The 17,423-nt window shown below is 42.6% G+C and overlaps 1 protein-coding gene and 1 pseudogene across 2 annotated transcripts in view; both read left to right on the top strand.

The window, feature by feature from the left end:
- Positions 1–13,894, top strand: part of LOC139549344 (galectin-9B-like) — a 30,711-nt gene extending 16,817 nt beyond the window's left edge. Inside the window, exons 2-8 of one of the 2 annotated variants that reach the window (XM_071359747.1) lie at positions 4,985–5,073; positions 5,971–6,178; positions 6,778–6,897; positions 6,983–7,228; positions 7,718–7,806; positions 8,117–8,273; positions 12,652–13,894. In XM_071359747.1, coding sequence (XP_071215848.1) covers positions 4,985–5,073; positions 5,971–6,178; positions 6,778–6,897; positions 6,983–7,228; positions 7,718–7,806; positions 8,117–8,273; positions 12,652–12,681 — 939 coding nt within the window. In that variant the 3' untranslated portion in view covers positions 12,682–13,894. Of the gene's footprint in view, positions 1–4,984; positions 5,074–5,970; positions 6,179–6,777; positions 6,898–6,982; positions 7,229–7,717; positions 7,807–8,116; positions 8,274–8,512; positions 8,776–12,651 lie in introns of those variants that run through there. The other variant, XM_071359746.1, reaches the window with a different exon arrangement.
- Positions 13,895–15,956: 2,062 nt separating this feature from the next.
- LOC139549345 (phospholipid scramblase 2 pseudogene) lies at positions 15,957–17,019 on the top strand (annotated as a pseudogene).
- Positions 17,020–17,423: the final 404 nt, after the last annotated feature.

The following is a 17,423-nucleotide window of genomic DNA, read 5'->3' as shown; positions in this document are numbered from 1 at the left end:
TACCTTTAAAATGGTATAAGACACATGTCTGTCTGAGGAATTTTAATTATGAGATTTCTGTTGTTTTGAATTTGGCGCCCTGCACTTTCACTGGCTGTTGTCATATCATCCCGTTACCGGGATTGCAGCCATAAGAAGTGCACCTCTGTTTGAACACCTCTCCTGTCCTTGATCCATTCCACATACAGCCATTTGCGGATCTTTTCAGTGTCCATGTGAAAGATAGTTATTGCAAGGCTGGAACATTTGTTCCAATTTTTTTTAACACCCATGTGAAATGAAGGTCTGGAAAGCTTACATATTTAAGTCTAATAGCATGATATGAAAGTCAGAGTGTGCGATATGAAGGTATAGTCAGTGGACATTCTGAGCCTTGTTTGAGGTCACATGACCAAAGAGCTATTGAAATTTTACATTTTGAAAAATTAATGTAAAAACGGGTGAGATGAAAATGGAGAAACTAAAGGGTGTGCAATATAGAAGGGTAGTCAGTGGACATTCTGGACCTTGTTTGAGTCTGTTCTGGACTTGGGGACTGTGAAGAGACCTCTTGTGGCATGTCTTGTGGGGTATGAATGGGTGTCCGAGCTGTGTGCCAGTAGTTTAGACAGACAGCTCAGTGCATTCAACATGTCAATACCTCCACTTTCAGCCAGGAGAGATTGACATGCATATTATTAATATTAGCTCTCTGTGTACATCCAAAGGCCAGCTCTGCTGCCCTGTTCTGAGCCAATTACAATTTTCCTAAGTCCTTTTTTTGTGGCACCTGACTACACGACTGAACAGTAGTCAAGGTGCGACAAAACTAGGGCCTGTGGGACCTGCCTTGTTGATAGTGTTGTTAAGAAGGCAGAGCATCGCTTTATTATAGACAGATTTCTCCACATCTTAGCTACTACTGCCTCAATATGTTTTGACCATTGCAGTTTACAATCTAGTGTTACTCCAAGCAGTTTGGTCATCTCAACTTGCTCATTTTCCACATTATTTATTACAAGATTTAGTAATAGACATTATAATTATAATATCATTATAGCAGGGGGTGTAAAGCCATAACACATATGTTTTTCCAGCAGCAGACTATGATCAATAATGTTAAAAGCTGCACTGAAGTCTAACAAGACAGCCCCCACCATCATTTTATCATCAATTTCTCTCAGCCAATCATCAGTCATTTGTGTAAGTGCTATGCTTGAGTGTCCTTCCCTATAAGCACGCTGAAATTCTGTTGTCAATTCTTTTACTGTAAAATAGCATTGTATCTGGTCAAACACTATTTTTTCCAGAAGTTGACTAAGGGTTGGTAACAGGCTGATTCGTCGGCTATTTGAGCCAGTAAAGGGGACTTTACTATTCTTAGGTAGTGGAATGACTTTACCTTCCCTCCAGGCTTGAGGGCACACACTCTCTAGTAGGCTTAAATTGAAGATGTGGCAAATACGAGTGGCAGTATCGTCTGCTATTATCCTCAGTAATTTTCCATCTAGATTGTCAGACCATGGTGGCTTGTCATTGTTGATAGAAAACAATAATATTTTCACCTCTTCCACACTGACTTTACGGAATTCAAAAGTACAATTCTTGTCTTTCATAATTTGGTCTGATATACTTGGATGTGTAGTGTCAGCATTTGTTGCTGGGATGTCATCCCTAAGTTTGCTGATCTTGCCAATGAAAAAGTCATTAAAGTAGTTGGCAATATCAGTGAGCTTTGTGATGAATGAGCCATCTTATTCAATAAATGAAGGAGCGGAGTTGGATATTTTCCCCAAAATTTCATTTAAGGTTCCCCAAAGCTTTTTACTATCATTCATTATATAATATATCTTTGTTTCATAGTGTAGTTTATTTAGTTTAGTCACGTGATTTCTTCATTTGCAGTATGTTTGCAAATCAGTTGGGCTGTCAGACTTAATTCCCATACCGTTTGCCTCATCCCTCTCAACCTTACAATTTTTTAATTCCTCATCAATCCAAGGGGATTTAACAGTTTTTACAGTCATTTTCTTAATGGGTGCGTGCTTATTAGTAACTGGAATAAGTAGTTTCATAAATGCGTCAAGTGCAGCATCTGGTTGCTCCTCATTAGACACCACAAACCAGCAAATATTCTTTACATCATCAACATATGAATCACTACACAACTTATTGTACGACCTCTTATACACTATATTAGGCCCAGCCTTTGGAACTTTGGTTTTCCTAGATATGGCTACTATATTATATCACTACATCTGATGGATCTGGATACTGCTTTAAAGCAAATATCTGCAGCGTTAGTAAAAAATGTGATCAATACATGTTGATCATTTAATTCCTGTGCTGTTTGTAACTACCCTGGTAGGTTGACTGACAACCTGATCCAGGTTGCAGGCACTGTTTACAGTTTGATGTTTTTTCCTGAGTGGGCAGCTTGATGAGACCCAGTCAATATTTAAATCACCCCCCCAAAAATACTAATAATTATCACACAGGTAGTAGTAAGGGATGTAGTAAAGAGGAAAGAGTCAATGGCCTCTAGCCTACATACAGTATTGATACCCCTTTACTTTTTCCTAATTTTGTTACATTACAGCCTTATCCTAAGATTGATTAAATTGTTGTTTTTTCCCAGCAATCTACACACAATACCTCATGACGAAGCAAAAACAGGTTCAGACATTTTTGCAAAAAAATTAGATAAGTATTCAGACCCTTTACTCAGTACTTTGTTGAAGCACCTTCGGCGGCGATTACAGCCTTGAGTTTCCCCCATTCTTCTTTGCAAAGCCTCTCAAGCTCTGTCAAGTTGGATGGGGAGCGTCGCTGCACAGCTATTTTCAGGTCTCTCTAGAGATGTTAGATCGAGTTCAAGTCCGGGCTCTGGCTGGGCCACTCAAGGACATTCAGAGACTTGTCTCGAAGCCACTCCTGCATTGTCTTGGCTGTGTGCTTAGGTTCATTGTCCTGTTGGAAGGTGAACCTTCACCCCAGTCTGAAGTCCTGAGTGCTCTGGAGCAGGCTTTCATCAATGATCAAATAAAATAAAATTTATTTATATAGCCCTTCTTACATCAGCTGATATCTCAAAGTGCTGTACAGAAACCCAGCCTAAAACAGCAAGCAATGCAAGTGTAGAAGCACAGTGGCTAGGAAAAACTCCCTAGAAAGGCCAAAACCTAGGAAGAAACCTAGAGAGGAACCAGGCTATGAGGGGTGGCCAGTCCTCTTCTGGCTGTGCCGGGTGGAGATTATAACAGAACATGGCCAAGATGTTCATAAATGACCAGCATGGTCAAATAATAATAATCACAGTAGTTGTCGAGGGTGCAGCAAGTCAGCACCTCAGGAGTAAATGTCAGTTGGCTTTTCATAGCCGATCATTAAGAGTATCTCTACTGCTCCTGCGGTCTCTAGAGAGTTGAAAACAGCAGGTCTGGGACAGGTAGCACGTCCGGTGAACAGGTCAGGGTTCCATAGCCGCAGGCAGAACAGTTGAAACTGGAGCAGCAGCATAGCCAGGGGGACAGCAAGGAGTCATCATGCCAGGTAGTCCTGAGACATGGTCCTAGGGCTCAGGTCCTCCGAGAGAGAGAAAGAAAGAGAGAATTAGAGAGAGCATACTTAAATTCACACAGGACACCGGATAAGAAGAAGTACTCCAGATATAACAAACTGACCCTAGCCCCCTGACACACAAACTACTGCAGCATAAATACTGGAGGCTGAGACAGGAGGGGTCAGGAGACACTGTGGCCCCATCCGATGATACCCCCGGACAGGGCCAAACAGGAAGGATATAACCCCACCCACTTTGCCAAAGCACAGCCCCCACACCACTAGAGGGATATCTTCAACCACCAACTTACCATCCTGAGACAAGGCCGAGTATAGCCTACAAAGATCTCCGCCACGATCTCTCTGTACTTTGCGCCGTTCATCTTTCCTTCGATCTTGACTAGTCTCCCAGTCCCTGGCACTGAAAACATCCCCACAGCATGAGGCTGCCACCACCATGCTTCACCGTAGGGATGGTGCCAGGTTTCCTCCAGACATGACGCTTGGCATTCAGGCCAAAGAGTTCAATCTTGGCTTCATCAGACCAGAGAATCTTGTTTCTCATGGTCAGAGTCCTTTTTAGGTGCCTTTTGGCAAACTCCATGCAGGCTGACATGTGCCTTTTTTTACTGAGGAGTGGCTTCCGTCTGGCCACTCTACCATAAAGGCCTGATTGGTGGTGCTGCAGAGATGGTTGTCCTTCTGGTAGGTTCTCCCATCTCCACAGAGGTATTGTCAAGCTCTGTCAGAGTGACCATTGGGTTTTTGGTTACCTCCCTGACCAAGGCCCTTCTCCCTCGATTGCTCAGTTTGGCTGGGCGGCCAGCTCTAGGAGTCTTGGTGGTTCCAAACTTCTTCCATTTTAAGAATGATGGAGGCCACTGTGTTCTTGGGGACCTTCAATGCTGCAGTAATGTTTTGGGACCCTTCCCCATATCTGTGGCTCGGCACAATCCTGTCTCAATCCTGTCTCTGAGCTCTACGGACAATTCCTTCAACCTCATGGCTTGGTTTTTGCTCTGACATGCACTGTCAACTGTCGGAACTTATATAGACAGTTGTGTGCTTTTCCAAATCATGTTCAATCAATTGAATTTGCCACAGGTGGACTTGTAGAAACACATCTCAATGGAAACAGGATGCACCTGAGCTTAATTTCGAGTCTCATAGCAAAGGGTCTGAACACTTATGTAAATAAGGTATTTCTGTTGTGTATTTTTAATACATTTGCAAGCATTTCTTAAAACCTGTTTTCACTTATTCATTATGGGGTGTTGTGTGTAGAGTGATGAGGAAAATATTTAATTGAATCCATTTTAGAATAAGGCTGTAACGTAACAAAATGTGGAAAAAGGGAAGGGGTCTGGATGCACTGTAATAGCTCTTTTAATTGATTTATTCTATTCAGTTTATCATCAATGATTCTGTTTAATATCTGTCGCAGAGACTCCCTTTCACCGGCACTATCCAAGGTGGGCTGCAGGAGGGGAAGACGATCACTATTACTGGGAAACTTCACCATGGGGCAGACAGGTGGGTCACCACTCAGCGATTTAAACTTTGTTAACACATTTCCTCATTCTTTGTCTTCCAGAGATTCAGGGGTAGCGTTCTAGTCCAGATAATGCATACTGCACATTTTTTGTGCAGATTTAAAACTTGTTTGGAGAACTGTTTAAAACGATCAGACCCTTTTTTTCAATTTTCACCTAAAATGACATAACCAAATCTAACTGCCTGTAGCTCAGGACCTGAAGCAAGCATATGCATATTCTTGATACCATTTGAAAGGAAACACTTCAAAGATTGTGGAAATGTGCATTTAATGTAGGAGAATATAACACATTAGATCTGGTAAAAGATAATACAATGAAAAAAACATGCGTTTTCTCTTTTTTTGTTCCATCATCTTTGAAGAGAAAGGCCAATAAATAACTTAGGAGTCTAGGTGCAATTTTAGATTTTGGCCACTAGATGGCAGCAGTGGATATGCAAAGTTTTAGACTGATCCAATGAACCATTGCATTACTGTTCAAAATGTTGTATCAAGTCTGCCCACATGTGCTTAATTGGTCAATTGATACATTTTCAAGTACATAACTGTGCACTCTCCTCAAACAATAGCATGGTATTTTTTCACTGTAATAGCTACTGTAAATTGGACAGTGCAGTTGGATGAACAAGAATTTAAGCTTTCTACCCATATAAGACATGTCTATGTCCTGGGAAATGTTCTTGTTACTTACAACGTCATGCTAATCACATTAGCACACGTTAGCTCAACCGTCCCGCGGGGGGACACCAATCCCATAGAGGTTATTAACATCTCTGGAACCACATGCTCTCTCTCGCCCCCTCTCTCTCTCTCTCTCTCTCTCTCTCTCTCTCTCTCGGTCTCTCTCTCTCTCTCGGTCTCTCTCTCTCGCTCAGGTTCCATGTGAATTTGCAGTGTGGTTCTAGGGCAGGGGCGGACATTGCCCTTCACTTGAACCCACGATATGACAGTCACCCTGGATATGTGGTGGCCAACACCTTGCAGCAGTCCAGATGGGGGACAGAGGAGCGGAAGCAGCATTCCCCCTTTCAGCATGGCTCTGACTTCAGCCTCGTGATCACCGTTCAGAGGGACGGCTTCCAGGTCACCCAAACCCTCCCATACTATAGTATATGGAGTATAGAGATGTAGGATCTTAATTTAAACCAAAATAATCCTGCAGCAACAAGAAATGTGAATTATTATGTGGATTATAATTAATTGGGTTAATACATTTTTCGTGAGGACAAATCAAGTCTGACATTTTTAATAGGGAAATTACAAACTTTAAAATTCTTTCAAAACCTTGAATACACTAAAAGTTTGCTTTTCCTGCTGTGTAGGAACATTTTCAGCAACAAAGGAGTGATCAGATTAAGATCCTACATCTGTACATTCCGACTACACAATAACCTTTTCCGTCTGTGTGAATGATTGTAAAAGATTATGCTTACAGAGCTCCCCCATGATTTTAATGAAGTCAGTGACTCATGATCTAACATGGTGGTTCACTCTTGTTTTCTTGAAATTGTATGTTATGTTATTCTATCTTTATTCTCTTTTTATCTATTTTACTGTGACTCAATTTATGCTAATCTGTTAACCCATGAATTGAAATCCATTTTAACTCCTTAACTTGGAATACTCACTGTCCTCAGGTCCATAATGACTGCTCATTGTCGTTCTCTGTTCTCTGCCTTCAGTTGAATGCGAATGGGAACCATTTCATGACCTTTAAGCACCGTATTCCGTTTGACGCAGTGGACACCATCTCAGTCGAGGGAAAAGTGGAGGTGACCTCCATCGCCTTCCAGAACCCTGCAGTGAGTAGTACCTAACACATTAATTAGATGTACAGAGAATTTGAAGGTAGTTCAACTGATTTTAAAGTGATTTCATCTCTTTTAGCCCACCTTTCCTGCACAGCCAGGATTTCCGGCACAACCTGGACTCCCTTCTTATCCGGGATTTCCGGCGCAACCGGGATTTCCGGCGCAACTGGGATTTCCGGCACAACCTGGATTCCCTTCTTATCCGGGATTTCCGGCGCAACCGGGATTTCCGGCGCAACCGGGATTTCCGCCGCAACCGGGATTCCCTTCTCACCCGGGATTCCCTTCTCACCCTGGATTTCCCGCTCAACCAGAATGTCCAGTAAGTTCATCTGTATCAATAATGATACTTTATTGACCAACCACTTCTTGGTTATCGGATTAATAATTTTTGGGGGGCAGATCTGTGATTTGTATTCCTTTCATTGTCTTTCAGTCTCTATATGTTGGTTTTATGTTCAGTACTACTGATATTGCCTGTGATGGGGAATTTTAAGATCACTAAAGTTCATATTTAGTTTAGAGTGATCTACTTCCTCATTCAGTACAGTGACTGTATCGTTATGTGAGTATAACCCCTGTCATTGTCTTTAGGCAGATTTCTACAGTAAATATACAGTAACCTGTTTACAGGAAAGTGTAGTACATTAATCAACATGCTGTCAAGATCCCTCTCTCCTGTTGCTCCTCACAGGCTCCTCCTCCATATGTCCAGCCACCATTCTTTGTAAATGACCTTCTACTTACTGTATCACATCAATGTCTGTTGGTCATAATGAGTGATTTATTCAAATCTTCAATTTTCATCCAGGCTGTTCCATACAAGAACATGATCAATGGTGGACTCCACCCTGGACGCACCATCAACATCCAGGGAGTGGTTAAACCCAATGCCAATAGGTCTGATCCTGCCTTATTGTCTTTACTGTAAAGGGGAACCACAGTGAGACATTCACTTCCCCTGGAGTTATAAGCACAATTATACTATGATTTGATATCTTTTAATGTTGTTCCCCTTAGAAAAAAAAGTATAGAAGAACTTTAGCAATTCTAGTTCACCTCATTTGCATGTTATTGAAAGTGTGTGTCAATGACCCCTTGGCTTAGAAAGAGGTAGGCTCACAAAACATCCTGGAGGGGGCAACTATAGCAGTTCTCCTGTCATGGTTTCTCCACAACACTGATCTTATCCTTTTCTCCTTGACAATAGGTTTAATGTTAACCTACTCTGCAACTCTGAGATTGTGCTGCACTACAACCCCCGATTTGACGAGACCCTAGTGGTACGCAACAGCAAGCTGAGGGACCAATGGGGAAAGGAGGAGCGCTCTGGTGGAATGCCCTTCCACAGGGGCCAGGCCTTCACGGTAACTACCCACCATGAACACGAAGCAGCTTGTACACCTTCTTAGTTTCAAGGATGAATAATTATTTATTGTTTCAGCACCAAGCATGCCACTCAAGCCCTTTCCTTATACAGAGTTCCTTGATGGTTTAGTCACTCAGACTGGCATGAGTCTGATTAGAGAGATGATCCACTTTAAAGATTCCGGACTGTTTCTCTCTCTATATCAGAGACTGAGTACTAATAAGGCTGTATTTTCAGCTGTCTATTTCCTGTGAGGCTCAGTGCTACAAGATAGTGGTCAACGGGAATCAGACGAGCACCTACAAACACCGCCACACCCTCCTCCAGCAGGTCAACGTCCTGGAGGTGGATGGAGACCTCAGTTTGACCTCCGTGATGGTTTAGGGCTGTGGGTCACAACTGTGACTCAGCCACTTGTTTAATTTTGTGTCACCTCTGACCCAAACCACCACATATTTGTTTGATCTGTTCTTGCCGCAATAAAAATGACATTCACTTTGTTTCCTTACTGCTAGCAGTGCCTATTAGTCTAGCCCATTTGCACATGTATTATTAGTGAGTGCCTTGCCATTGAATTCAAGGATGAGAAATATGTTCCTGTTTGTTATAAATCGAGGTAGAAAGCCATTAGATATCACATTGTGTGATATAACGTCAGGTCTGACGTTATCTCTCATGAGAAGTACCCTGAGGACAATGACTAGTAATTCCATATGTAGCCTAGTTCATCACCAGGGGTCTCTAGACTATTTTTTTTATAACATTAAGTTACAGTATTAAGTGTGAGACTGGCTATGCCAAAACCCTTGTTCACAAAGTGAACTGCAGTATGTGTTCAGACAGCAGTGATTTGCTGACATGGCTACGCTAGTTGTCATAGTAACAATGTGTGTGCACCGTGGTGTAGGCTGATTGACAGACATGCTTTATCTACTCATTTTCTGGATGCAGAGTTCAACAGAGTTCAAGTGAAGGTCAAGAAAATCAGAGAAAGCAGACTGTATTGCAATCATCTCTGATGGGTGGTAGAATGTTCGTGGGCAAGGAATAATTAACTACATCATCTCCACCCCTCAACTAGTATTCTACAAGAGTACAGACACAAGGGACAACAGACACACCGGTGACTACATTGCAAATGAGCTGAAGGCAGTCATCAATGACCTTGGACCACAGAAGATATTTGTACTTGTGACAGACAATGCTGCGAACATGAAGGCTGCTTGGTCTAAAGTGGAGGAGTCCTAACCTCACATTACACCCATTGCTATGCTGCTCATGCATTGAATCTGCTCCTCAAGGACATCATGGCACTGAAAACAATGGATACACTCTACAAGAGAACCAAGGAAATGGTTAGGTATGTGAAGGGTCATCAAGTTATAGCAGAAATCTACCTCACCAAGCAAAGTGAGAAGAATAAGAGCACCACATTGAAGCTGCCCAGCAACACCCGTCGGGGTGGTGTTGTCATCATGTTTGACAGTCTCCTGGAGGGGAAGGAGTCTCCAAGAAATGGCCATATCACAGTCTGCCGATATGGACAGCCCCATCAAGAGCATCCTCCTGGATGATGTATTTTGGGAGAGAGTGGTAAAGCAGCCTGAAACTCCTGAGTAGACATTGCACAGATTGAAGGAGACAATGCCATCCAATGCCAATACATGGAAGCCTGAGAGGAAGTCAACCTAAGCTTTAGTTTCTAGACTATCATTTTACAGATATGTTGAAAACGTTTTTGGGAGATGCGATGGATCATCGGGGATCATTCAATAATCCCTTTTGTTGTTCAGTGAAATCATCCCATGGGAATAGTCAACTCATTTAATTAAAGGTTAAAAAAATTCAAGTACATTTTTGTTTCTATTGGAAGGATTTAATAATTTGCAATTATGTCTACTTATGACAAGGTTAAATGTTTATGTTTCTGTCTCCATATGATATGGTAAACATATCCAATGCAAAAAACATCTACATTTAATGGTATTAATATTAATTTGCATATATTTCCGTTAATTCACCAATATTCATGTTAATTCCCATATATTCCCACGGAAAGTTTCCACCTCTGAATATTCCCCAAAATGTGCAACCCTAGCCAGACACGACAGGGCAAGTTGCAAAGAAAATACAGCACTAATGGACCTTCAAAGAGGATTTGACATACTCAGAAGGACTGCTGTTCAAAAGTTGTCGTTACTCAGAAAATGAGAGAAGAAATTATGGAAAAAATCCATGAAGCACAATCGTAAAATGGAATGGGAATCGTAAAATGTAAGGGACGTTCAGTTCTGGACAGGCATGGCTAAATAGATTGAAGATGTTGTAACAAAATGTGCAGTCTGCAACAAACACAAACAACAACCAAAGAGAGCCGCTCATGTCTCATCCAGTCCCAGAGCGAGTTTGAGCCAAAGTTGGGTGGACCTCTTCCACTACAATGACACAGAATATCTACTATGTGTGGATTACTATTCAAAATACCCAGAAATCTCCAAGCTCAGTAGGACAACAAGTAAACACATCATTACAGCACTAAAGTTGATCTTCGCAAGGCATGGGGGTGCCTGACGTTTTGTGCTCCGACAATGGAAGACAGCTGGTGAGTCAATAAATGTCAAAGTTCTCTACCAGCTGGGAGTTCAAACATGTCACGTCGAGCCCTAGATTTCCACAGTCAAACGGCCAAGCTGAGAGAGCAGTTCAGACTGTGAAGAACCTTTTGAAAAAAGCACAAGACAGCAACGGAGATCTTTACATAGCTCTCCTTGAGTACAGGAACACACCCCTGGATGGAGTAGGTCTCTCTCATGCACAACTACTAATGGGAAGAAGGCCGAAGACAAAGATTCCAACATCAAAGAGATTATTAAAGCCAGGACTCTATCAGCATGTCAAGAGCCGTCTCACAAGCAGACAACAGAGACAAAAACACTATTTTGACCAAGGCACACGTAAGATTTTGGTGATGAAGGAAGGAAAATTTGTCAGGATCAGACAAGACAACAAATGGCAACCAGCAATTGTACTTGGAAAACATGACCGGCCAAGCTCATACATAGTACAAACACCAAATGAGAGAATCTACAGAAGGAACCAGAGACACCTGTTAAAAACACATGAAACCACACACCCAGAGAGACACTCCGAAACCAAAATGGACTTCCCTTATCCTGTGGAAAGAGAACGTGAAAAGTGTCAGCCTGGAAGAAAACTACTCATCTGTGTGTTCTCCAGCCCCAACAACACCAAAACAAACAGCGGAAAGCAACAATATAAACACTGAAATCAACTTATCTTTTTAATTTATTTCAACTTTATTTAACCAGGTAGGCCAGTTGAGAACAGTTCTCATTTACAACTGCAACCTGGCCAAGATAAAGCAAAGCAGTGTGACAAAAACAACAACACAGAGTTAAACATGGAATAAACAAACGTACAGTCAATAACACAATAGAAAAGTCTATATACAGTGTGTGCAAATGAAGTAAGATTAGGGACGTAAGGCAATAAATAGGCCGTAGTGGCGAAGTAATTACAATTTAGTGATTAAACACTGGAGTGATAGATGTGCAGAAGATGAATGTACAAGTAGAGATACTGGGGTGAAAGGAGCAACAACAAAAAATTAACAATATGGGGATGTGGTAGTTGGATGGGCTATTTACAGATGGGCTATGTACAGGTGCAATGATCTGTGAGCTGCTCTGATAGCTAATGCTTAAAGTTAATGAGGGAGATATGAGTCTCCAGCTTCAGTGATTTTAGAAATTAGTTCCAGTCATTGGCAGCAGAGAACTGGAAGGAAAGGCGGCCAAAGGAGGAATAGGCTTTGGGGGTGACCAGTGGAATATACCTGCTGGAGGACGTGCTACGGGTGGGTGCTGCTATGGTGACCAATGAGCTGAGATAAGGCGGGGCTTTACCTAGCAAAGACTTATAGATGACCCGGAGCCAGTGGATTTGGCGACGAATTTGAAGCGAGGTCCAGCCATTGAGAGCATACAGGTCGCAGTGGTGGGTAGTATATGGGGCTTTGGTGACAAAATGGATGGCACTGTGATAGACTGCATCCAATTTGCTGAGTAGAGTGTTGGAGGCTATTTTGTATATGACATCGCCGAAGTCAAGGATCGGTAGGATAGTCAGTTTGTTATGTATGTTTGGTAGCATGAGTGAAGGATGCTTTATTGCGAAATAGGAAGCCGATTCTAGATTTGATTTTTTTCATTCCCATGAACCTCTGAAGTGCTGCTTTGTCCTCTGGCTCTGGCATTTCTTGTTTTTCTCTGACCTTTTTGGAGTCTGGTTTCAGGCCTTTGTTTAACACATGTCCAATTTAGCGAATTTCTGTCATTCTGATTTTGCACTTTCAGGTTCAAGTTAATGCTTCTCAGTCTGTCTAGTAGCTGTCTCAGTCTCCGGTCGTGCTGCTTGGTGTCATCACCCCAGACAAGAATGTCATCCATGATTTTCACGACACCTTCCAAATGCTGGGCGAGGCACCTCTGGAACACCTCTGGAGCGGATGCGATACCGAACAGCAGTCTCTTGAATGAATACCTCCCAAACGGCGTATTGAACGTGCAGAGTCGGGAGCTCTCTTCATCCAGTTGGATTTGCCAGAATCCTTGGTATTTTGTGGGGTTTTGCTAGGCTTAGCGTGCTAAAATAACTATAAACTAGAAGGATTTTACATTAATTAAAGTTTAAGCTAATGACTCATGTAGGCCTGACAATTTGTCTTTGTTCTCAGGAGTAACAGTTCTCATAGCCTAACCATGGGGCCACAGCCTGAAATATGTGTGTGTATGCAACAATGTACAAGGCCGTAAGATATGAACAAAAGTGTGAAATGTGTGTGTGTGCTGAGAAGGGTGCTGCCCCGTGTGACCGAAACTGTGCTAATCTTAGAGAGGCACATGAGGGGTTTAGAGGGAGGGGGGTGAATCAGGAGACTGCTGATTGTGGTGCACAATGGACAATAACAGATAAACTATACACACGAAGATCATCTCTGCACCCGAAGACAAGTCGTCACATGCGCTAAGAGGCTAGGACTAGCCTGAGCGCCGGCGATAGGCTGGGTGAGTCTAAACCACACCCAGTCTCTACTCTGACAGGCCGGCTCGGAAGCGGGAACTATCTCTGTCATGAGTATATTATAATATCTTTGTCAGGAACAAGTCAGTTCCTTGTTCCACCCTGCGGGGTGGTGCAGTGAACCCGTATATACGAAAGTTGCATTTCCCATTTATTACTTAGTTAATAAAAAGTACATAGCATACAATTAGTGACTCATTGTCATACTTGTCCTTATACCAGATTGAATTGACGCAACCCTAACAATTTCAGCAACTACCTCTTAAATGGTACGTAAAATATAATGTTCTCTCTTGATGGCTTTGTTTAGATCCTGTGGGTCCATGCATACCTGTAATTTGTTTGGCTTCACGATTGTCACCAAGTTGTTTACCCTTTCAGTAGGCTCAGTTTGCCTGACCCATGTCACTTTTCTGGGTGACTGAACCACTGGTGTGAATTCTGGGTCTATTTGTATGTGATGAACTCATGGAACACATCCAGGTCTTGTGAATAAATCTTCATATTCACTCAAAATGTCAGTCTCTGTCCTTTGTTCAAGCTTGAATATTCTCTGTATTAAGCTCATTTGCAGACAAGCTGATCTTCCAAGTATTGCAGGTGCATCTTATTCTATCACTTGAAATTCCAGTTCTAACACGTTCTCTTTGTATTGACATTTGAGTGTTTTCTTGCCCTTTGTCTCCATCTGGTGGACTGAATACGTCACCAGCAGTTGGATTTTTGCATGGAATCACCTCTCAGATTCACTGTCAGCGTTTTTAAGTCTCTCATGGATGAGACATTACACTCAGCTCCTGTATCCAGCTTAATAGTACGTTTGTGGTTTTTCTTGGCTCACAATACGTTCGGAAAAGCTATTTTAATACATCCAAGTCCTCTACATCATCATCAAAATCAAAAGTATTGAATACCTTGATTGCATCATCTCCGGCTACGTGCAGGAATGTGGCACATTTCACTTTTTCAGATTTCTTGGAGATGCCACTGGCGATGATATAAAGGTTGAATTTCTAGATCCACATATAAAGGTTGAATTTCTAGATCCACATATAAAGATTGAATTTCTAGATCCACACTCCAATTTTCAGCTACATTTCCCTCTAGGTTCAGAGTAGTTGGCGGTCTCATTTGTTTGATATTTCAAATGTTGAGCTTTCCTTGTATTACTTTTTAATTTCTGACACCATCTAATATATTAGCACACTGAGGCAGGGATTTGGGTAGAATAACAAAATGTATCAGATGTCATGGGTCAAGTGCAACCACAGATGATCACGTAGGAATTAGTTACAGTGCCACCCTCAGGCACTCCAGGTAAGTACATGTACATACATGACACCACAAATACACTACAAGTTTTACAATTCAGGAAAGTACTCCTGCAACAGGGTGAACAAATTAAGATCCTACATATGTACAGTATTTCTTACGCTCTTCTTTTTGACTGGAATTGTGTTGTTCATTGGTAATAAGTGTAGCAATTATTCCAGTTTAAAATAGTTTAGCAAAATACTTTACTCATCAGATTGTGCTGCTGTCTCCTCTTGTCGTAATAAAACGAGTCTGTGACCGTGGTTGCGGGACACATTTTTTGGGTGTGCCCTTTTTTTTGTTTGAGTACATGGCCCCCAAAAGGTCTTTTCACGTCACTGATGGGCAGTGAATTCTATTCGCGACAGCCAGGTAGGCGCTAGCCTCGGGATTCGCTAGCGAGCGCTGTTTCGTTCCTCAGGAACGCGAGCATACCATAGACACGTGCTTGCAGCGTGCATTCGTAGAGGGAACAAAAATCAAGACTTCGGACGCACTTGTGTTGGAGCGCACCAAAGCACCTTTCTACACCCACACAGCCTACGGAAGTGAAGAGTATCTGGTCACAGGTCAGTAGATCGTTAAACTGATACGTCAGTCATTCAGCCTATTCATTTTCATCAGGAAACTACTCGAAATGTAGCTATGTGTTAAAACATATATCTGTGCATGTTGACGGGAGAATGTACAGACAGCTAGTGAGGTTACTAAGGAAACGCATCCAGAGCTCTTTAAAAAAATCCTTGCTCTAGGCTAGGTTGGAGATAGTAAACATTATTTTAGCCTTTCTGTGTCTGTCATCCTCATCAGAACACTTCGGGACAAACAGGTATATTCATTTTCTTTTGCTACTGCAAAAAAAGAGTTTGTAACACACTGAATCATGAATACAGTGTTTTATTTGCCCATGTGAGCTGGGCATCCTGAAGATGCAAGACACTAATAATCAATTAAATAAATACAAAGCTCGTAGGCTTATGCCTACACAAGTTAGCTGGTCTAGTTAGGCATGCTCTGCTACACTTGATTAGGCCTACTTACCTTTTTTTGAAATGAAGGATTATTCTAAATTCTCTCTTAAAGCGGTAGGCTATATATACCTAAACTATTAGTTTTGTATTTCTCTTAGGCTACCTGCTGATTTAGAAAATATGGAATTACATTTTTGGTGTGTGTTTGTTAGGTCTTTTCAGAAGTGAAAGTGCATTGTTCCCATGGCCACCCAAGGTCTTGGATTGATTGGCACTGGCTTCAGACAGGCGATCATGAACGAGGCCATGACATTGGTGCCACATGGCCATAATACTTCCCACCCAGCATACACAAGCCCCTGAGTCCCTCTACCCCCAGGCCTCTACCCCGCACCCATGACCCCAGTAGTCCCTCTACCCCCAGGCCTCTAGCCCGCACCCATGAGCCCAGTAGTCCCTCTACCCCCAGGCCTCTACCCCGCACCCATGATCCCCATAGTCCCTCTACCCCCAGGCCTATACCCTGCACCCATGAGCCCAGTAGTCCCTCTACCCCCAGGCCTCTACCCCGCACCCATGAGCCCCAGAGTCCCTCTATCCCCAGGCGTTGTGCCCCCTAAGGATCCTGTGATGATGCCTGCCCCTCTCAGACCACAAGCCTGCCCTTCAGGACTGGAAAACCTGACTCAGATCAACCAGCTCCTCGTCCATCAGAAAGTTAATCTGGCTGAAGTGGTTCTGGGCTGGGAGGTGAAACATAACTACATTGTAAAGAACAATGTCGGGCAGCAAGTGCTTGCTGTAGCAGAGGAGAACGACTGCTGCACTCTACAGTTATGTGGCCCGGCAGAACTGTAGACTCCTGCTGCTTCCCCTGCTGTCTGCAAGAGCTGGAGGTGCAGAGTCCCCCTGGTAACCCTATAGGATGTGTGGTGCAGAACTGGCACCCTTTCTACCTTTAACTTACCGTGCAGAACGAAAGGAGAGAACCCCAGTTCAAGATCAAGGGGCCATTTTGTGACTGTAGATGCGGACCAGATGTTGTCTTTGAGGTGAAGCCAGTGGATGAGACAACGGCAGTGGGGAAGATCAGTAAGAAATGGGTTTGATTGCTTCAGGAAGTTGTCACAGATGCAGATAACTTTGCAATCTCCTTCCCCATGGACCTGGAAGTGAAGATGAAGACGCTGTTGCTGGGAGCCTGCTTCCTCATCGTCTTCATGTACTTTGAGAAAAATAAATAACGTAATGTCTCAAATGAACCTTTACTCCCACACTTTCTACTCTTAGTGGACTATGATAACTCTTGGATGTGAAATAAATGAATGATCCTCTCCTTAACGCTTTTTTGTATAATTAAAGTTTTTTTTAATGAACTCTATTGTTCTGACATACAATATATCATAAGTGCACCTTCTAAGTAGGCTACAGTAATAAAGCGGATGATAGGTGCATGGCTGTAGACATTAGAATGCACATTATTTTCATACAATTGACAGCGTGACGACACTAGCGGGTAGGGCGTCATTGTAAATAAGAATTTGATCTTAACTGGCTTGCCTAGTTAAATAAAGGGTAAGTAAAAAATGTTAAATTCTCTGCTCTGTTTGGTGCAAGGTGAAGTCTCAAAGCCGTTGCAGAGTCTAGTGTAGTGAAAATCTACCCTAGGTGTGTGGCAGGGCCTGAGAGGCCACTGTCAAGGACGAGAGCTAAGAGTGGTCTCAGGGTACATACAGTAGGCTCAGGATCCAAGGTTGATG

The sequence above is a fragment of the Salvelinus alpinus genome, chromosome 22 (genome assembly GCF_045679555.1).
Source record: "Salvelinus alpinus chromosome 22, SLU_Salpinus.1, whole genome shotgun sequence".
Classification (NCBI taxonomy): Eukaryota; Metazoa; Chordata; class Actinopteri; order Salmoniformes; family Salmonidae; genus Salvelinus; species Salvelinus alpinus.
Note: the sequence above shows the minus strand (reverse complement) of the source record. Positions and strands in the feature narration are given on the sequence as shown.